Consider the following 22702-nt stretch of genomic DNA (forward strand, 5'->3'; position numbering starts at 1 on the left):
AATTCGAATCTCTCGATCAGTCGCTCAGGTTAATGCAGATGAAAACGATAACGTTTTTGCAAATGCGTATTCCAATTTAAAATTTAAAATACTTTCTTCTGGTTCTGGGTCTAGACGACGGTTGTTGTGCGCTGGGCTGGGCATAATGGGTCACCATTCCAACTTGGTGCGAGTTGGACAGAGACGGGGAGGCGTGGCGGTATGAATGCTCGAAACCAGTACGGTGCAGCACCACTCGTGTCGCGGATACTGATCGCGGTGGGACCGGTCGGTGGATTAAGCGCGTGATCGCGATTTCGGACGTCCAAATGGCGCGTGTGATCCACGTGGTTTGTTGCCCATTCCTAACAAACGCCGAACACGTATCCTAGACGTGTGTTTGATCATGATGCAATGAGGGACAAGGATCATATGGTTCGATCAATTTGCGGTCTTGTGTATTTGTGTTCCTACTGTGTAGCAATGTGTTGGGGCTCTTGCCCTGAAAAAAATCACATGAAGAAAGTATTAGAAAAATATTTAGTCGTAAGATTTGGAGATGCAGAAAGTATGCATAAGATCGTATCGATATATCTCTGCTGAACTAAAGCGTGCATCCACTTTTTCGTATATTTTTTCTATACATATATATACATATAAACGAGGGAGAAATTGGTGGATACAGAGAACGGGGGAATAAACTGGAAGGAACCGGCTTGATGCAGAAGAAAAGGAAAGGACTCAAATGAGGAGGGCAGGAAAAGCTGAAAGCATCAACTGGTCCAAAGATGGTCACTGATCAAGTGATCAGCGCTCACCACATCATTTTCTCTCTACATTTCCATCAAAGACTGGACCAGCAAAAAAAGAAGTCAATGAATGGCATGACGCCCTCGCTGAAAAGCAAGGCTGAAAATGATTTATTGTGAGAGAAAAATATTGTACCATAGCTGATAAGTTAAAGCAAACAGGGAACACCGTACTTCTACCTACCTTTGGAAATGCTTCTTGTAATCTCAGGATATTCTATGAATATAACTGCCACCATATTGTATAACCTTCTTTACCTTCTACCTACCTTTGGAAATGCTTCTTGTAATCTCAGGATATTCTATGAATATAACTGCCACCATATTGTATAACCTTCTTTACCTTCTACCACTACTCTTACTAGTGCAATCGTTCACAAAATATTCCAGTAAATTTTAATCAATCTAGTACCATCTATGGTAAATTTTCCAAGGAAAAAAAAAAGGACATTATCGTCTAGCATTTCAGCAAGCACATACCAGTTCACTGGGGCAAAGGAGCAAGGTTCAGAACTTCATATTTGCGAATGCACCTGAAGTAGCAAAAACTAGAAGTGAAAGAGTACTCAAGATTACAGGGCAAGCCTGAAGGCTTTTTCTCCAGCTCAAGGACAGGAAAAGGAGATGCAGTCTACGCTCGGATGAATTTGATGAACCGGCAGGTTTATTGACCAGCGTATAACCGACCAGAACCTTTAAAAACCTGTCTAGGATCCAACAAGTCAATCCTAGCCAATCAAGTCTGAATTTTGTGCGGCTCATGCGTCAGCCAACTCAAGTCGCATTCCCGGTCCTTCAGAAATTCAGCAGTCTAGTACTATAGTATGCGCTATGCACCATGCGAGGACAGGGAAATATTCAGACCTCGGACTAGCTGATCAACCAATTCAGCCTACAAACGTCATATGGTAACAATTCAGAAGATTTCTCTATGTAGTGAGAAAAGGAGGAAATTTCGATAGCGCCCCAAGCACAAGCGCCTGCGTGTCGGGGAAGAACTTCGCCCCCGGGAGCTCTGTCACCGTGCCCTCCTTCGTGACCGTGACTGGGTACCTGAGCAGGTGCCCAGGGAGGTCGGCGTCGAGGCTGTCGCTAGCGTAGAGGTCCCAGTACTTGTCAGCCATCTGGTTCACCCTCTGAACGCACTCCAGGCTGCCGGGGTTGAGGAAATCGTCGTGTAACATGCCGAGGTGCTCATACCACAGCGACATTCGGAAGCCGTGGACCTGACCTCGGGCGACCTGGCCTTTGGTGTTCAGGTGGCACGGCTGGTACGCGCCCATGGCAATCTCGGAGTCCCTGCCCCCATCCATTGAGCGCTGGTTGATGTTCGCAGATCCAACGATGATGTATTCGTCGTCGACTGGAACAGACAATGGCAGATTACAAGTTATAGATATTAAAATTGATCCACATGAAACTGTGTAGGAACTGATAAGACTAGGTGACTATATCAGACAGCAAGAATGGAACGCTGAAGATATGTATGGTTCTGAAACATAATTCTTTTTATTAAACAAATCCTGGTGCACAAATACTTCTACCTTAATGAAATGACACGCAGCTCTCCTGCGTAGTTCGGGAAAAAATAATCCTGATGCACAAATTTGAGCTGTCCTATGCAAGCCTTGTAATTACAGGAGTGTGTTACATGTTAGACAGATTTAACTTTAACCACATGAAACGTGTCTTGGTAGTGTAGGAACTGAACTAAGACTAGGTGTCAATTTCAGCAGTCTGTTTCTGACAGCAAGAACAGAACAATTTGATACCCGAATTTGAGTATTTCAAGCTGAAGTCTTGTCATAGCATGACATGAGTGTGTTGGAATTTGGAAAGTGTGTTAGAATTTGGAAAGGTGATTCTAAGATATTTACAAGAATGGAACATGAAAAATCTGAAATGTCCTACCGATGCCCTGAGGATGAAGGTGCAGATAATTTCATGCAACAAATTGAATTTGAACAGTATAAGAGTAAATCCGCGGTTCTAGCCTGAGTGTTGATCACATTAGGGGGCATACCTATCATCATCTTGGAGTGAACGTAGATCATGAAGCGCCGTGCATTCTGCGCCCGAGCATAGTCTGTCCCATCAAGTGGACGACCTGAAGGTTCATACTCACCACTCATCTGCACCTCCCTGTTCCCCAAGCAGAAGAATGTAAGGTAATCCCTCGGGTTCCTGTCGATCCTCTTTGCCTCAAGTGCAACAGAAATGTCATTGTACATCATGTCCATAGTCCTCCTCTGCCAGTCCAGTATGGCCTGAACCGATCCACCAGCAGGAGGGCCTTCTGGCCACATTGGCAGGACGACATAGACTGCAAAATGCTCACCAGCTTCAATTTTGCTCACAATCTTCAGTGAGAGTTCTCTTGGGATAAGATGCAGTGCTTCAATCTCCTCTGGCTTTATGCCATCGGCTTTCCACCCGAATGAGCTGCCAAGGAAGTACTGGTTCTCGATGTAGATGAAGTGTTTGGCACGGCGTATGGCGTGTATATAGGCGTCCTGGATGCTCCTGTCAAGGACATTATTCTTGCCACTGACAAGGCCAGATTGAGCTGCGGCCTCTGGGGTACTAGGGAAGCCATAGCACGCGCCGCCATCAATGGAGCGGAATAGCTGCACATTCCATGTCTCCTGGTCTTCCGGGAACATCACTGGCGACGGTGGTATGATCAGGTCTGCCATAGCTTTGAGGTCGACGAGGAGATCAATGCTGCCCCCTTGCTTCCTCCACCGCTGTTCAAAGTTGTAGAGCACGTCCCATGCGGCTGGGCCTTCAATCTTGGAGTGGATGTCGTGCCATGGCTCCCTCGGCCCACCGTTGTTGATGGACGCACCAGCGAGGTTGGGCTGGTGGAAATCCTTGTGGTGCGCTGTGTCTAGAGTCCGGAACAGGGAGTGAAACTGCGTGTCATAGCGGCCATCGCAGAGGTCGAGGCCGCCGACGAAGCTGAGGATGCGGCGGCGGTCACTGTGCCTCATCGGCATTTCGTGGTCGACCACGACGATCTTCTGGTGGTGCGTGATCATGTAGGCGATCTGCGCGCCCATGACGGCGCTGCTGCCGGCGTCGGGGTTGCGGGGGCAGAGGACGCAGTGGACGTCGCTGCCGCGGAAGTACTCCGCCGTCTCGGCGTCGTGCGTGCTCATGAACCCCCACTTCATCCCGAGGGACTCGACGGAGGTGCGGTCGTCCCACACCAGCATGAGCACCCGCACTCCTTCGCTCGCCTTGCGCTTCAGGAGCTCGCCGAGGGTGGCGTCGCCACCGGGGCGCGGCCGGTTGGCGTCCCTCAACAGCGTGATCTCAGTGTACACCGACCATCCGGTGATGTAGATGAGGTGGCGCGCGTTGCTGATGGCGTCGAACACGTCCTCCCAGCACCTGCCCGGATCGTAGAGGCGGCCTCCGGCGAGCGGGATCCTGGGCGCGAACGCGTCGGGCGTGTGCGCGTCCTGGTACAGCGTGACCCTGCAGCCGGGCCGCTGCGAGAAGAAGGTGTACGGCACGCCGGGGTACCGCGCGCCGCCGACGCCCCGGCCCCACCCGCGGCGGTCAGCGGCCACGTCCTGGAACCGCAGGCGCACGCGTATCTTGGGCCCGTGCGGGAGCCGCTTCTTGCTGGCGTCGAGGATGTCGAGCGACCGCTCGATCTCCTGGCCCGCGATGAGGTCCCGGATGGGGAGGTAGGCGCGGCCGATGAGCGTGGCGCCGATGGGCTGCGCTGCCTTGACGGAGAAGACGACGTCGGAGGCGAAGTGGGCGCAGTAGATGTGGAACGCCTCGTACCAGCGCGGGTTCACGGGGTCGCCGGTGATGACCCGCGTCCGGCCCACGCGCGCCCGGCCGAGGTCCACCGTCGCGTACAGCCGCGTGGAGCCCTGGCCGAGGCCGAGCGACTCCTCGAACCCCTCCACGAACTGCACGCGCGGCACGAATCAGACGAACAACAGATCTTGAATCCGAACGAAGCAAAGCAAGGAAGCTACCGCTAGCATTTCCGATGAAGAGAAGATAGAGTCGGCTGATTTTACCTTGCGGAAGATCCCGGGGGCGCCGCCGGTGGCGCGGGTGGGGTTGGTGAGGTGGTCGGCCTCCAGGATGGTCGCATCGAGAGTGCCGTGCAGCAGCCGGTGCGCCATGGCTGCACCTCCACCTCCTCCACAGTTCTCTTGTGCTGTTGTGCAAGACAACTTCACCTTCCCGCTTCCAGTTCCAGAACGGAGGAAACAATAGGTGGGAGATAGAGACCTGTCACTCTATCAGCTTTCGTCAAAGGTGGACGCGCTCGCTGATGTGATGCCAACAAAAAAATCACCAAGCGTGGCAGGAAATTAAGGGAGAAATTAAGGGTGGCTGATTGATATAATTCAGAGCTAGAGAATGTGCGGAGAAATTAAGAGGGGATTAATTCGGGATGGGAGTGGAACAGAGGAAGGAAATTAATTTGCAGACTATTGGCTGAAGCCTGATGATTGCCTGAGACTGATGAAGAAGCAGGGCAGATCAGGGAGAATCCAATGCCCAATGAACTGTGACTGTGAGTGCGTCAGCGTCTGGTCACCAAAGTCCAAAGATGCTCGCACTGTGGTCTGTTTAGTTTCTCCGCTTAACAGCCTGTTCGGCCGTATCTTATCGTGGATTATTTACTGTTGGCTGGTTTGGTGTGAAAGAAAAACACTAAAATTTATGATCGTTTACGAGCAAGCGAACAGGCTCTTTAAGTTTGCACGATGTCCGATTAAATATTTAGACAAATACATAAAATATTAAATATAAACTAAAAAAATAACTAATTATATAATTTACGACTAATTTACGAGACGAATCTTTTAAGCCTAACTAGTCCATGATTTTAACAATATGGTGCTATAGTAACACATGTGCTAATGATAGATTAATTAGGCTTAATAAATTCGTTAAGAGAATTAATGACGGATTCTGTAATTTGTTTTTTATTAGTATCAAACACCCTATGTGACACTTCCATGTGACACTCGATGTGTCGCCCCAAAATTTACATCCTAAATTTAAACAAGGCATGTCTATCCATCGCACTGTCGACGAGGGAGGCCACTCAAAATGGTCACACAATAAGGGCATGTTTGGTTACCCTACTAAAGTTTAGTCAATTTATCTACTAAACTATCAAACAAACTGACTAAAAAAAGGACTAAAGTAGTTTATTCACTTAAGAGTAGCTAAAAGTGGCATAAAGTGCCCAGCAAACGAGGATTGCTGGTCCCCCATTCAGATTTGAATATTAATTAGGGGATAATTTAGTCTTTGTTGAACTGCTTTAATAGCCTTTAATCATTTTTAGTCACTAGAATCAAACCGAAGTAACTAAGTTTAGTGACTAATTTTAATAGCTAAATTTTAACAGAGAGAAACCAAACATGCTCTGAGTCGCACACACATCAGCCATACGAGATCTCGGAGGAAGTTAGTAGATTCAAATCAGAGCAAAGAAGCAGACAAAAGATCGCGCGATGCAAAGGCGCTGAACTCTGGGTCGTCGGGGCAAGTCAGGGCAAAATTTTCGCCCCGAAGTGTCACATCAAATCCTACGTACATGTATAAAATACTAAATGTAGACAGAAAAAAAACACTAATTGCATAGTTAGATGAGAAATCGCGAGACGAAACTTTCGAACCTAATTAGTCCATAATTAGATACTAATTACCAAATACAAACGAAAGTGTTACAGCCAAACAGTAACCAAACCTAAAAAATTTTAGGAACTAAACGTGCCCTTAATGCATAATAAACAAAACTACAACAGGCCCCAAAAATGATCCCGCGGGCACAAATGGCCCAAATGGCACTAGCTGCAATCTTGGGCTTTTGTTTTTTTCCTTCAAAAAAATAGAAAAAAAATCCACGTTACCTTAGTGAGTATGAAATTTTTACTACAATTTAAGCATATAATACTTAGCCCATCATAAAAATTTCACCACAATTGAACCATAAAAACTGCAGCTATGAATTAATTATAGAAAAAACATATATCTAAACTACAGCAAAAAAATTATACTAAAACATACCATATTATATGTTCACTATGTAGATCTACTCATGTGGAGTCCAACAAAATTGGATTTTACATTTTATGATTTTTCTATGATTTACTATAATTTTTTTCAAAGATTTAGTTGAAATAAGTTAAAAAAGAAAAAAAAACAAAACCGTCTTTGAAAACCGCTTATAACCGGCCAGGGAGGTAAAATGAACGGTTTTAAAAGTTTAGGGAGGTGGTTTACCCGATTTTAGAATTCAGGGAGGAAAATCAGACTTTCACAAAAGTCGATGGAGGTGATATGGTCTTTTTTTTAAAAAAAATTATTAGGGTCTACCTTGCCGGCCATCATTTTATTTGGGCTTAGGTCTAATTTGACATAGCTTCTGAAAACTGGGATCCAGATCTGCAGCTTGCCTTTGCTTAAAAAAAATGTGCAACTTGCTGCCGCATTGTTGCTACTCCTGTTGGGTGAGATCGCGGAGAGCTGGAGTCTGGAGACGACTAGAGGAGAGCGGCCTTGTTGGAGTCTGGAGCTCTGCCACGGGGACATGGCCAACGAGAGTCAAGATGGCAATGGGGAAATCCCCGTCGGGTTCCGCCTACCTATCCCCGTCCCCGCGGGGTCTAGATTTTCCCATCCCCGTCCCCGTGAAAACTCGCGGGGGACATTTTCTTCCCATTCTCGTCCCCACGGGGAATTTCATATCCGATGGGGATCCCCGTCCCCGCAATGAGATAAAAAACAATCTACTAAATCAACAATTCAAAACTGAAAAATACTAGGAAAAACTCATCTTGCAATTAAACGAGATCATAAAATACTTTACAAATTACAAGTCCCTTTAACAGATCCCACCTCACAACTCCCTAGATCTCACAAATGACAAATCAATAATGGTTCAGCTTCAACACATTGACGCTGCTTTCCTGCAGAACGAGTAGAGAGAAAGCAGAGAGAACTTGAGTATTCAGACCGAGGAGAGAAAGCAAAGAATGATTGGGCAGCGTCCCTGGGCAGAGACCGAGTGCATGCAGTCATGCCGACCGGTGGCGCATGTCCTCTTCTGCTCTTCGTGGCATGCATGGCGACTGCAACTTAGGGGGTGAGGCTGGATGCGGGATGGACGAGGTGAGCCTGCGCAAGCTGGGCATCGCGTCTCGGCAGTGCCGCTGGAGGCGCTGCAGCACCGCGGCACTAGGCACAACGGTCGCATGAGTCGCGCCCAGTAGCTGGCGACGACCGGCGGTGAGGATTCGTGTCCGCGCCTAGCGTGGATGCGTGAATACGGCGGCTGTGGGAGGGGTGGCCGAGTGGGGATACTGGGAACTAGGGTTAGAAATTTGGTTATATACTCCATGTTTTTGATGGACTTGGGCCGATTTGGGCTAAACTTTACAGCTCGCATGCGGAGTATACTCCTTAATGGGGCGGGGATGCGGGGATCGGGTACGGGGGATGGAGAACCATCCCCGTACCCGCCAGACCCGACGGGGATAGATTTTCTCCCGTTTTCTTCCCCACGGGGAATAAAATCTCCCCATCCCCGTCCCCTAATAGGAGAATTCTCCACGAGGAATCGGGGATCGAATCCCCGTTGTCACCTTTAAACGAGAGGCGTCGGCCTCCACTGTCGTCGACACGTCGTGGCTCTGCTACCGCGGCTCTTGTTGGTCGTGATCGCAGAGATCTAGAGCGGTGGGCGCGAGGGGGGGTGAGTCGGTAAGGCTGTGAGGTGCAACCGTGCAAGGGCGCTTTCAGGCTCTGGCTCCAGTGGTCCACTCCGGGCGGTGCAGTGGTGCTCCTCAATGGCTTGGGTGAGGGTCACGGGTGAAGCTGGGAGAAGCGAGAAACGCAAGTGGCGGGCGTGTTGGGCGCTTGGCCGTTCGGGGCATGAGGCGTCCAAGCCGACGAGGCCTAGGGGCTTTGTTGTTGGGCCTGAGGGGCTAGATGGGCTGGTACAAGGACTTGTTCTAATCAAATCTAGGGCATGCTTCGTTCTTAAAAGTTCCCTCGCTTACTCTCAAAAAAAAATCCCTCGCTTTGCCTTGCTTAGTAAGGACATTCGTTTGGTTAGCATCTAAAATCTTCTTTTGCTTAGTAGCCTCGCTCACCTCAGCAAGGATTTTTCTTGCCCGTGTAGGCGAGCCAAATCCTCTCTCCTGCACGATCAAGGTTGCTTCAGGCCCTAGCATTGATGAGCTCGCAGTCTATATGAAGATGGGAGGAAATGGAGAACGAGAGAACCAGCAAGAAAGCAAAACTCACTTTGCTTTGCCGGTTGAGGCAACGCGAGGCAAGCCACGACGACAAAAAGGTTTTGAGCACGTTCTTGGCCCACGCCCTGGTAATAGTGTCGTTCACACGAGTCGTTTTTCTCCCTCCTATCAAAATAAAGTAAGAGTCTGAAAAATCTATATTTTATAGTTCCTTCAGCTTCTATTCATCCATTACTATAGCACAAAGTCAAAACTAGAGGGAGCCCAACCAAATAAGGCTTACCTATGAAATACTTGTAACCAACACTGCGACTAAATAAATTGCAACAAGAAGATCCATAACTAGAAAGTCGTCTAAGTTGTAGGAAGCATTGCTAAATAGTACTCTATCCGTTTTAAATTATAGTTCACTTTAATTTCGTTAAATTAATTCTCTTTAACTTTAATAACTAAGTTTATTTATGGCAAAAGCACATGAACATCTAGAATATTGAATAAGTTTAATTTAGTTCTCTATAAATATTTTGATTTGCCATTTGTTTCACATTATAGTTATTTATATTTTTCTAAAAACTCTGTTAAATTAGAGAAATTTGATTTAGTTCAAAACCAAATAAACTATATTTTAGAAGTAAGTAATACGATAGGCTTTACTTACCAAGAGGATCTAATAAAACTAGTAGATCGCAGATACACTGTTCATCTTTTGCAAAGTAACAGTTCTAAAGGCAATGAACGGGTATTATTGTAGACGAGGCAAAAGAACCTCCCGGAAAAAAAATGCGGACTGGGGATGGGGAGCTAATTTTGTGATGTTTTTCTTTGTAAAAAGTAATTTGGTACATACTTTTTCTTTGACAAAAAATTTGGTACTCGGTATGTACTTAACTGACTAGCACATAGAAAAGACATTACTCCCTCCGTATTCCTAAAAGAAGTCGTTTTAGACACGGCTTGGGTTAAACTTTAAGTTATTATAAATTTGGAAATGTGAATACCATATAAATAAGATTTGTTTTGAAAATTATTTTTATAAAAATATATATATATCACATTTTTTATAAATATTTTTATAAAAATAAGAAGTCAAAGTTCGTATCCCTGTCAAAACAAAAACACGGAGAGGAGTAATCCATTATCCGTTCCGAGCAATACCATTTTCGGATTTTCGGTAGACCCACAGCCCACAACAGCCCACAGCCTGGCAGGCACAGCCCACAGATACGGACCGGTGCGTTGGCCCCCGATTCCCCGTCCGCCGCAGTTCTTGAAGGGAAACCAAAACAAAAACGGCGAGACCTGCAGTCCACGAAATCCTCGTACTTGCGTTGGCACTTGGCCCCCGATTGCCCGTCTTGTAGCGCGTAAGTATTCGAGAGTGCTCTCCCTCTCCCAAGTCGAGGTGGTGTAGGTGCTCGCGGAGCAGCCGGGGCGTTGGAATCTGAGGAGGAGAAGATGGTGGTGCTGGTGGTGGCCACGACGTCGGACCCGGCGTCCATTGGGCCCGCCGCCGCCTTCCTCGCCATGCCCGGATGGTCCCCCGGCCCGCCCTTCGCCGTAAGAACAAAACAGAGCTTCTGTCTAAACCCCATCTATCTGATCTGATTTAATGCCCATAAGTCTCGATTGGGTCCATCCGCTTGTGTGTTGCGCTATCTCTTACAGTATTCTGTAGTAATTCGTATGCGTCGACCAGCAATATTATCTGTGGAGTTTCTAGGCCTCTAGGAGTTGCGGTGCTCCTTGTCATTGGGAGTTGAGATTGTGCCTAGTGCTCCATATGGTTATGTTTGCGGTGTGAAAAATGATGCATCGTCGTGTAGCCTTAGGCAATTGTGCAATTCGGGATGTATTAATGACTACCGCGCCTATAGGATTTTCATGTAGCCGCTAATATCTAAGTAGGTATGATGAATTTTGTCTTTAATAGTACTTACCAAAGTTGTTTTGGGCACATGTATCCTGTCTTAGCAGTGTGCAAGGCAATTTTATAGCTCATGATAGAAAGATAATCAATTGTTGAGAATTGAGATCATGGCTTCCTGAATTTTACTGGGCTTGTGTGTAGTATTTTTCTGAGGTTGATCCAACTTGGGCGAGGGAGGGGACCAAGCATATTCATTCACATTTTGGGCCTGTTTGGATCCACTACTAATGTTAGTTAGCTAGCTAATAGCCACTTACAATTAGCTAGCTAATTATTAGCAGGGAGCTGTTTAGATCCACCTACTAATATGTTGCTAATAGGTGGGGTTGGCACCTATTAGCAGCCTCAAACTTGCTAGTGGAACTAAGGGCCTATTTGGATACCAAGAGCTAACTGTTAGCTAGCTAAAATTAGAGCCCCATCCAAACAGGCGGGCTAATTTTTTAGCCAAGTCTCCAACTAGCTGTTAGCCAATTAGCTGGCCAATTGTAGCTAATTTGGGCTAATTTTTACCCCCAACTAGTAAATAGCCCTAGCTCATCCAAACAGACCCTAATAGTTAGCAACCCCTTAGCTAATAGTTAGTTGGTCGTTTGTTTGGATTCACTAGTACTAATTTTAGCTGCTAACTATTAGCACTAGTGGATCCAAACAGGCCCTTTATGTACTGACCTTGACTCATGACTCTATTCGCTCAAATTATTGATGCCTGATATCTTGGACTCATGTCCCTAAAGGCTTCAGCCCATGTCCTTGCACTGGGATATTGAATAAAATTTGACTTGGCTTCACCATTTGTTCATTATACTTTGCGAGTCTGTGCATTTTGAGTATTATTCTAATATTATTTGTTCTATGAGAAGTACACTGGACTTGACTGCATTCCTGTTTTAGAAATTTTAAGCTCAGCGAGACAGTGACTTCATGAATTGATGCTGCATAAAATGCATTTTTTCAGTGGTATTCTGAGACTGAAACCTCGGGTCATGTAACGGACGCAAATGCATTATGTACCAGGGAGAAGAGGATCTGAACTCATTTAAGTTTTAATCTATTTCTTTAATAATGTGAAAAGGCATCCAACTGATGTTAGTTGATACTTTGCATTTCAGCAGTTTTCTAAATTCATATTTTATCATGGTTCTGGTTCCAATTAATGTGTGCCCATATTGTTTTGTAGGAGGGGATGGAGAGTTTTACTAATGGGAATGTTCGATTATTGAAGCATGAACATAGCATTATCGCAGAGGATGATCTCGACCAGCGATGGCAGGAAGCCACTGGAGAGTCTGTTTCTGAGGTCATATTCCTCAGCAAACACACTGCAGTCTCCAAACGTCCAGCACTCACAGTGCATCCAATTGGTCCGTTCTTCTCTCATATGTGATCCCATCTATCCCAATGGCAAGGTCAAATGCTTGATGTTTTTTTTTTGTTTCTTGCTGAACACCATTTGATTCATGAGATATCTCATAGATATGCGTTCGATAAATTTGAGAGGATATTGAACCATGTTAGTTATAGCATACTGGCAGTCCATTGATTTTGCTTGGTACGCAATCCAACAAGTTCTGTAATGGCCTTCCATGTATTTGTTATTGTTTTGTCTACTAGTTATAGCATCATGTTTTTTGAGCAACATGCATAGACATCTGTTGGTTTGTTCAAATTATCATTTCATCAACTGTCTGTTTGCTTGTTAATGTACATATGTTCTTACCGGTAGACACACATGTAAAGGTGTGCCTCATCTGAAGGAGGATGAAACCCCACCCCAAGGAGGGATTCCTGGCTGGGCAGCAATTCCAAGTCCTCGCATTGGCCCTTGGCTCCGGTTGATGCAAAAGATAGCTGCAGAACAAGGCCTCGTTCCAGAGTTTGAGGTAGTTTGCTTTGCAATAGTGACCCATGACTTTTTGAGTGAACTGAACTGAACTGATCTATAATTATGATTGTTTGTGAAGATTACGCTTGAGGCTACTCACCATGGACCAGTTACCAGCACACCCACCATGTTTGTTGAGATAGGTACGTGCTTATGTGCATCCCTTTTTTTTTCGTTTCTTACATGTCATCATCCTACAACTTGTCTTTTTTTGCCATGGACCCTCTTGAAAGTTCTTTTTACAGTTTACAGAAAAGCCCTACAGTTAGCTTAGCAACCTCTTTGACCCATTAAACGTTAGTTCTGCCGTCTTTGCCTCGTACATGACACCATCCTCAACTCTTATTCACATTCTTCGAGCAGCGCAATCCTGTTTTGAAGTTGCAAGTGTACATGTATTTCCATAATCAACAGGAGTCTTTCCAACATATTGTTTGATTTAATTGGAATCAGCAGTAGTAGGGTATCTGAATGCTGGAACCATACTATACTTGTGGGTGGAATGTTATTCCTTTTTTGTTTTTTTCCCTGTCGATTTTACTTTGCAAGTTAGTGTATACAGTATACTACCTCTAGTTTAAATGACCTTTTGACTTTTGTTTTAGTTCCATGATGTAATTTGCCCCTATTGACTGTGCAACAATTGATCCAGTTTGACACCAGACATTTCTATACAAGAACACAAAATTTTCAAGCTCAGTCATTTACAATGATCTGTATTCAGTTGTTTTTTTTATTGTGTCAACATACATTTGATATGGTTTGCACAAGCGTATATTTTTAACATGTTTTGTTCTTTTGAGTTGTAAGAGTTGATTACTGCACTATGGAAGATTATATAGTCATGTCCTCAGAAAAATCATAAATAAAAGGTAGTCAACTTAAGCATGTGAACTTTTGGAAAGAGATGCTTCTTATCTATGTAACACGGATACGCCAGGGAGGTGCCGTATCCCGTATCGGATACGTATCCGATACGGATACGCGTCCGATACGTGATGGATACGTATCCAAAGAGTATCCGATTTTTTATTAATTTCGCAAATATTGAGTACGTCGGCCGATACGTATCTGCCTGTTCGATACGGCCCAGCCCAACAAACACTCGCGCACTCCCTTCCTCTGTCCCCAAAGCCAGCCCCGGAGCCCCCGACGCCCGCACTCCCGCACTTCACGCCGCCTCCAGCGAACACGCGCGGTGATGCTTCGTCCTGCTCGTTCCTCTTCTTCCCCATCCCTCTCTCTCTCTCTCTCCTGGAGGCCGGAGGTGCTCCTGAGCTCGGTGTGCATGGGGTGGCGGCTGCCGGCGGGTTCTCAGTCCGGGGGTGCGCGGATTCGGTGTCCTCTCGGCTGGATCTGCCGCCCCCGCGCCTGGGGCATCCCGTCCGGCCGTGAGGGTGCCCTGCGGCGGCGGCGGCCCCTTTCCTTCCTCGACGGCGGCCATGGCGCCGGCCTGGGCTGCCCGGACGGCGGATCCAGATCCCCAGCGGCTAGCGGCTGCCGGCGACGAGCCTTTGCCCCCGCTCGCCGGCGACGAGCCTCCGCCCCTGCTCGCTGGCCGCCGGCAACGTCTCTATCCCCGCGACATGGATCCAGGCGTCCAGCGACCTCCCGTGAGTTCATCCCCTTCCCCGTTCTCGATCTACTATATTTCTGCAGTTCATGACTTATTGTTGCTTGATTTCTTTGGTCCGCACTTCCTCTTCCTCTGTCCATTCTCGATCTACTCTGTTTTTGCATTTCTTAATTTCTTCTTGATTTTCTTTGTATGCAGTGGATGGCGTCTGGCGTCTCCAAATATGAGTAGATGGCGTCTCCTTTTTCCGTTCTCGATCTACTCTGCAGCTTGATGTTGTGGAATGTGGATGAGAGTGAAACAAATGAGGAAACAGGGAGTTGATGCGAGCCTGAATGCCATTTATTAATAGTAAAACGAATAATAGAACTTAAGTAGTTAAGTAGACTGCAATGTTTTATTGTTATTAGTTTTAATATGCATTATTATCTTTTTAATTTTAAAATAGTAAAACGTATCCGCGTATCGGTTTTTTTAGAAAATTGCCGTATCCGCGTATCCGTATCCTCCCGATACCGATACGCGTATCCGTATCCGTGCTGCATAGCTTCTTATAACATGGACAGGATGAACAAGATGCAAGCAACCAATATTTTGTGCTCTATCTTGTGGACCTTTCCAAAAGGCCTTTGAGTTTATGTGAACTCAACTCACTGATGTAAATATAGCTCAGTAGACCGCTCCAGCAGATGAATTAATAGGCATAATGAATATTACTATACTAGGTTCTATACTCCCATCATGTCTGCTGGATCTGAATTGCTAACCTCAGTATCGGAATGCTATAATAATGCCAGGAAGTACAGAAGACCACTGGGGTAGACAAGATGCTGCGCAGGCAATTGCTCTTGTGAGCTCTCTCCTTCCCTCCCTGTGTTTATTACGATGTACTTCTTAGTTTTTTCTTGTGGATTTGCACAAGCAGACGGTGTTTATTTGTTGGGCTGTCAGGATCATGTAGCATGTGGAGATTCAAAAACAAAGATCTTATACATCAAAATTTGGTGCTTTGCCAATAGTCAAATGGGCCACATATCAGTTGGAAAGTGGAAACTTCCGTCATGTGCCATCAGATCATGTAATGTGGGCCAGGATCACATGTGAACCTCTCCAGAACATAAGCACATCCTTTTACAATCTTGTTTAATTGTCTATTTCTGATTCCTCTAAGATCTTCAACCCATATCTCTTCTGCCCCTCAAATACCCAAATTCTACTGCTCCCTCCGATTTCTGATGACGCTGTTGCCCTCCCCCAAATGTGAGCTCGACCTCTAATCTTTCTCCGCCGACATCCATCTCCTCATAATGTGGAGCGCTAGCTGCGCTGTGCTCTCCCTACCTGTATTGTCTATCCTTTACTGCTGGTGATTAACATTTTTAACTACCATGCACCTTGTGTTTGTCTAACTAACCTTCAGGAGACACAAACATGAATGTGTAGTAAGTCAAGCATTACCATGAATCTAGCACAATGTGGCAAGAAGTATCTTTTAGTACAATAATTGTACAACTGCTAGATTAATGTGCTTATGTTCCAATGGCACACCTTGATTACAACTAAGCACATACAGGATTAACTAGAACCAGTAATTATAGTCGTCGTATTGATTTGGACTGAGTGATGGTTGGGCGACCTGAGAGAAAGATTTTGGATATGAGGTTGAATCGAGAGCCAGGGGCATTGGCTAAAGAGTAAGTGCAAACACATTGAGAAAAGGATGTACCTTTGTGTTGGGTCTCATTATGGCCCTTAGTTGATAATAGAATAGTGCAGATCATTTCAAAGTGCTAGTCTTCGACTTCTTCTCTAGTCTGACCATCTGCGGTGCTCCTGCTATGATTGCGGGGGATGTTAGACAGTTAGAGTATTTGGTAATTAGGGTTATAATCCAGTATTGCATATGTATACGGGGAGGCAACTGCCCCCCTCCCAACTCTCTTATGCTCTATATATACCTCAAGAGGCTCAATGCAGTTCATCCCATGTATCATACCCAATCTACTACGCTTTCATGGTATTATGAGTTTAGGTTTTGTTCTTGAACCCTAAGGCTTCCACTGCTGTTGCCGCGCAGCTGCCCTTGGGGAGATTGATCTCTGCTGGGGGCGGCACTCTCGTAGGAAGGTCATGTAGAACCCTGCTAATTAGTCTCCTCTCCTTGTCTGGCCACTCATCGTTGGCACCACTGGGCCACTGTGAAGCTCGCCGTCGTTGTTGGGCCACCAAGGCCTGCCGCTATCATCACGATCCTCCGTGTCGGCGCACCCTGTCTACTGCTTGTCGACTCTCCCAAGTACAAGGTTTTCGTTGCATACCCTTGCAGGCAGTAGTGATGACACTCATGGTCAAGCCATCTATCCAGGATGGCGCCACCCATGCTGCTAGTCATTCTGGCTCTCTATCCGTGTCTGTGCCCACTGCTGCCACCTCTGGGACATCCCTGTCAATGTCGTTGATGGATGATGTCTAAGAACTTGTTCATACATCTGAGCAACCTTGTCTACCTTCACCATTTGGTCGGCTCATCGTCCTGCTATGGTTGTTTGCGAAAAACTGGCCTCCGTTGATGTGCCCAATTATTGCTATTGCTGTCTTATGCTTTATTTCTAATGTTAGCTTTTAACTGTTCTCTTATAATGTGATCTTCACAAGGAAACATGGAATTGAATTTTTCAATTCTTGCAGGTTCTATGGAAAGGGCTTGGTCTGGAGGATGGAGATGCTGTTGGAAGTTGGCAAGGGTATGCCTATATGCATTTTTCCTTGTATGTAAAGTAGCATCGTGGGGATTTTACTTTATCAGAGTCTATACAACGACACAAAGTATTATCCTCAATGAAATGTAGATTGTAGGACAAAAAAAATTATTGATACGAGCACATAGACCAAACATCAGAGAGTTGGGTCAGTATCATGATCTATGTAGCACAGGTACAGCATTTATCAGTATCAGGCACATACGGATACGGGGATACAACATTTTTCTAAAAAAACGATATGCGGATACGCTTTAGTATTTTTTAATAAATAAATAATGAGGCATATTAAAATTCTAAAAGCAGTAACACACTTGGTGGAATTTAAAATTGCCTTGCATTCTTGCAATTGTGTTGTTCCCAGCATCGCCCAGCATATCCATCCAATTTGCTCAAAGTCCAAAGTTTGAAATTTCAAATGAGAACATATAAGCGCTTAGTGCATAAGTAGAACTTGTCAAATTGGATCTCAAGTTAATCTCATCCCCTGTTTTCTTTACCAGCCAGGCTCTGGCTGTTTTTGCATAATGCAAAATCTTAGATTCCCTGTACACCACTGTTGATTGCATACATTGCGTTCACATTTCGCTTGATTGTTATTTTATCAATGAAATTGTTTCTATTTGTAAATTAAAATTAGGTGAATTTGGAAAATACCATCACAAAAACCATCTTAGTTGTACCATAGGTGTTTCTATGACATTTAGCGACATCGCCCACATGCCATCCTACCGCACATCCTATTATGTTTTGTACATATGAGCATCTTTGTGATGGTATCCACTTAATTTGAAATTTCTTTTTCTTGTAAGCATTTATTTGTTACATTCTTACTCCCCCCCCTTTTTTCTTATAAGCACATGAAAACTCATTTCTTGTTATGCAGGAACTGTGAAAAGGTTCTACTAGGTATAGGAGGTGGTCACTATGTTCCTCGTCACATGGATATTGTCATGTAAGCATTGAGATAAGGTTATTCTTGAAAGCAATTTCTAATTATCTATTGTCTCCCCTGTATATTTTCCTTTTTGTATGTTAGCACTTCTAATGTTAAAAGACCATTTTTTTTAACATAATGGCAGGAGCTCTGCCTTTCAATTAAGAAGAATAGAATTAGCCTAGTTTATAAAGGAAAACCAGGCCTACAGACGCACAGTTTAATAAACAGAAAAACTCCCTAAAACCAGAACACAATAGCCCTGACAACTAACCCACGACAACCCACTTGCACACAGAGGTAACACAAAAACCAACAGCGAGTCAGCGACCACCGCATGTCCTCATTGCCGAGCTTATCACAAGCAGCAAAGAGCAGCTCCGACTAGTACCGCTGACGGTCATTGAGGAAATAAAGACCTCAGCCATCCTTCATTGTCGCCACAAGGATGTTAATTGGATGCCAGTATGTGTTGATCTTCAGAGGAAGAAACCAAGACCTTCGTAGCCTCCTCAAGGAGCTGAGAGCTCAGCCAAAACTTGGTATGGGTTCAGCTTGTCTCACTGGTTGTAAACAAACACTTTAACCCCAAACCAGCTAAACCATGCAAATCCAATTTAACTGGACTGATCTGGTGCAGTTTGACAGGTTGAGTGGGTTGGAACCAAACCATGTACAAAGCTAGTTAAAGGAGTGTTGATTGATGCTGATGTGGGTGTGGTCAATCCTAGTTTCCTATATAACCTCTCTGGACTGATGCAGAATCTGTACTTGTGGTGGATTTGTCAGTGGAAACATTTTCGTTGTTAACTGACTTGTCATTCCCAATTTTCTCAGTTAATTTATGCTTGTTCTACTAAAGGGCAGAAATGAGTATTTTGATGTACACAAGGAAAACCTATATTCTAACTGTCTCATTTTAAAATATATCAGCAAAGATGGTGTATGGGTCGGTCATTTACTCTCTGGCTACTCCTTGCCAATGGATACGCCCCCACAAGTAAATGGAAAAACTTCTGGAGAGGTTACTGGAATGTGGAAGCACTCCATCAAAGTTTCCTATGAAGCCACAAAGGCAGCATTTCCTGGTGGTGAAGTTATCGCACATCTTGATCACAAGTAAGTATTCCTAACCAGTTTGATGCGTCTAATAATCTATTAAAGTTGTTTCTTCACTGCATTCATTTTTTTAGCTTATGTAGCTACTGTAGTTTTGGATTGCAAAATACTTGCTCGCAATTTTGAAATTAGTAACACCAGCACCATAGGTTGGCATACCTGGTGACATTACCTGAAGCTTTTTTATGTGTGTCAATACATTTTAGAAAAATGTGAACATCCACGTGGTTTCAATCCAGTGCCTGGATCTAACCTCAACCTAAACGAAGACATGACAGAGGAGAGCTCGCGTTCGAAAGAGAGGCTCCTTCTGTAGTTGGCTCAAGTGTAGTCAGTTGTTTCAGTTTGTCTGGGTGAGTGCCGTGTCGAGGACGGTGGTCCTCTTCTCCCTTGTCCTGGAGGTGGTGGGCAGACTCCTTGTCGGTGTTGTTGCCAGCAGCAGTCTCCACCAGTGCGATGAGTTGATGCCAGAACAAAGTCACCTATTTTCTCTTTCTGCTTTTTTTGGAGCTTGGTGAATGTGGAGGTAGCTTTGGTTAGATTGCTGGTGCTGCGGCTCAGCCTCACTGTTGCTGTTCCGGTGGATTGCTGGTTCGGAGTGCTCTTCCTTGCAGCAGAAGGGTGTGGGGGCTGGCCCTCCAACATGCAAATTGTGCATGCAGAGAAGCCAGTGATGCTCTTCCACATGTACACGCAAGGGCCCACATGATGTTGAAGCAGAAGCATGTTAGTAGCTAATATAGAAGTGGCAAAGCTATTCCTAATGTTCGGGCTGATCCTCCGACTTCCGTCGAAGCTGATCCTTAGATTCAGTGTTAGAAGTAGCACTAGTATCTTGAGTCCGGTGAAGCTTAATCAGTATATACGGCTTAAGCTCTTCCCTCATAGACAGGCACATTAGACAGTTGAGGGGAGCGTCGGCTGTACTATTAGAGTTCAACAAAGAGGATCCTTGATGCCTTCGTCGTGGCCACTTCCTTCCCAAGGCCCCAAACGGGGACATCACGTGTTCTCTCCATTAGAATGGATTTATGATTCATACATACCTATGTACCCATGCAAATTAGCATCTCTATGTGTGTCATCTAATTGACTCTTGTCGTAGCTAGGTTGCTACAAGGTTATCCTTCGCGATGAAAGATCCTAAAGCTTTGTACTATGTATTAACCGTTTTAATATATTTGATCCTTATAAGAAAAAAGAACGATTTAACACTCTTTGTATTATGATTATTTATGCCTTTCGTATACAAGGCTCTACTGCAGAGCTAAAAGAATAGAGTTCACCTGCATGTTCGAGGAAAAAAAATAGAGCTAAAAGAATCAGTCATGGAAATTTTAATTTTATATGCTAGAAAAAACACCAGTACATCACTCCTGTTTAGTCAGCTGAAATAGACATGATACAATACAGCATATCATGTTTCAGTTAAATCTACCTGTACTAGGTTCACAAAGGGCTCTTGACATATGTGGAATGTTAATTAAGATAATGAAGGTTTAACCTTTTTTTTATCAACACATACACAACAAGATTTGTGATAATAATAACCTTTAAATTTATTTGTTTTCTGTGTTGGATGGATGATGCATATATATCTGAAGTTTAATATTTGCAGCTGAATTTTGGTTACAGTTATTCTTTGTGTTCAAGGCTCCAAAACATTGAAAATACCTTCTGTGTGACATACTGGCACTGCCAGTATGTCACACTGCCTACCTTCTTTCACAATAACATAATGTTTTGCTGGAAAGCTGTCTTGACTAATTTAGCTTCCAGCTTGAAAACAGCGAAATTTCTGCCCATGATATTATTCTATTAGTGCAACTAGTCTACTGATCGTACGGTCACCCTGTTCTAACTGCATCTTTTGCCGTTTCCTTTCCAGGAGCTTCAAGGGCTGGCAAAAAAATGCTGTCACATCCTTTTTGCAGGAGCAGAACATTAGGATAGGAAAGCCTAGTGATTTCTTCTGATGTACTGCAACAGTGCTTGACACGAAATGTTGGTGGAGGTTGTGAATGCTTGGGCTGATTTCCCTGGGCACACGCACGCTGAGTAAATATGAAACATAAGACTAGAGATACAATTTCTAATGTGATTCAAGAGCTTGAAATTGCCATAACATGCAAGCATTCCCTAAGTGCGATCGCTCATGTTTGGTTATTTGTGATTTTCTGGTCAGAGCGTGCGCTGCTCTGCCAGAGGATATGAAAGAGCTGCAAAGAGTTGAATGTAAACACCAAAATACCAGCGTTGGTTTTTGTATAATCAACTGGGAGATGTATTTAGCTGATATTCAATAGTACGTCACAGCGCAGCGCCTGATCCTTTCCACACTAGTGAGGTTGGACCGGGCTCTGCTGTAATGCTTGGGAAGATTTGTTTCCTGACTTGCAACAGATGCAGCCTCGGTTGTAGTATCTGACAATGCCCGATTATTTTGGCCCTCTTCCCCCACACTAGTGAGGTTGGAGTTGGACCGGCCTCTCTGCTGTAATGCTTGGGAAGAGTTGTTTCCTGACTGTGCTAGAAAGTGCAGCTTCAGTTGTACCATGGGCACTGAGTTGTACTTCATGTATTCCAATTTACAAGATGTTTTGAATTCTCTAGATACGTAGGTTTTGCTATACACTTATATCTACACAAATCAATGATAGGAACGGAGCAAGTATCTGACAATTGCCCACTTTTTTTCCTAGAGGTGAAACAAGCTTTCATTTCGAGAGTTTTTGGCCCAAGAGGCCAAGATCCCTGGATTTAGAGAGGTTGCGCAGAACTGGAACGCTCCTATTGCCTCCAATTGTTCCATTAAATCTCTTTCTTAAACAACAGAGACAAGGGACTCCAGAAATGGAGTCAGGGTAAGCTCGGCAACATCAAGACCCAGCTAGACATCACCACAGATTCCCTTTGTCACCTCGAGATTGCTGAAGATAATGGTAACGCAAATGTTGTGGTGCGCCGTCAGTCCGAACACCGCGTGCCCACTGCCTCGTTGTCATTGCGCGCCTGCACCCTGCTTCAGTCCCTTTCTCCATAAAAAAAAAAAAGACAGCGCCGCTCGCCTTCTCCATCATGGGTCCGCTCATCACAGCGCACCCGCCCGCTGCAGTCTTCTCCAGTGCCACCCGCACCGCGCCTCCATCCACCTCACCCGTCACGGAAGGGGAGGCCTATGTCTGTGCTTGGGGAGGCCTGCGCCTCCATCCACCTCGCCCGTTGGTAGAAAGGGGAGGCCTGCGCCTTACGTTGGGCGTTGATGTCTTTCTAACCAGCGCACGTTGCAACCGTATGTTTCAAGTGTTTCAGATGTTTTAGAGGTATGTTGCAGGTGTTTCGTATGGATGTTGCAAAAGTAGATTGGGATGTTGCATATGTTGCCTATGTTGCAATGGCTATACACGTATGTTGCAAGCGTCTATTCCAAATGTTTTATTTGTTTTTTAGATGTATGTT

At 45.0% G+C, this 22702-nt stretch overlaps 2 protein-coding genes across 2 annotated transcripts; one reads left to right on the forward strand and one right to left on the reverse strand.

Annotated features, from left to right (window-relative positions):
- Window positions 1-1280: 1280 nt before the first annotated feature.
- On the reverse strand, window positions 1281-5161 carry LOC136528274 (phospholipase D alpha 2). The gene is made up of 3 exons (XM_066521202.1): window positions 4835-5161; window positions 2812-4720; window positions 1281-2151 (listed from the first exon to the last, which is right to left on the reverse strand). The coding sequence occupies exons 1-3, from the start codon at window positions 4940-4942 to the stop codon at window positions 1718-1720; spliced, it is 2451 nt and encodes an 816-aa protein (XP_066377299.1). The 5' UTR covers window positions 4943-5161; the 3' UTR covers window positions 1281-1717.
- A 5132-nt stretch (window positions 5162-10293) lies between these two features.
- On the forward strand, window positions 10294-21370 carry LOC136529065 (D-aminoacyl-tRNA deacylase-like). Its single transcript, XM_066522118.1, has 9 exons — window positions 10294-10597; window positions 12148-12331; window positions 12708-12850; window positions 12932-12995; window positions 15226-15278; window positions 17117-17172; window positions 18074-18142; window positions 19058-19243; window positions 21132-21370. The coding sequence occupies exons 1-9, from the start codon at window positions 10496-10498 to the stop codon at window positions 21217-21219; spliced, it is 945 nt and encodes a 314-aa protein (XP_066378215.1). The 5' UTR covers window positions 10294-10495; the 3' UTR covers window positions 21220-21370.
- Window positions 21371-22702: the final 1332 nt, after the last annotated feature.

This window comes from Miscanthus floridulus, chromosome 19 (assembly GCF_019320115.1).
Source record: "Miscanthus floridulus cultivar M001 chromosome 19, ASM1932011v1, whole genome shotgun sequence".
NCBI classification, from domain to species: domain Eukaryota; kingdom Viridiplantae; phylum Streptophyta; class Magnoliopsida; order Poales; family Poaceae; genus Miscanthus; species Miscanthus floridulus.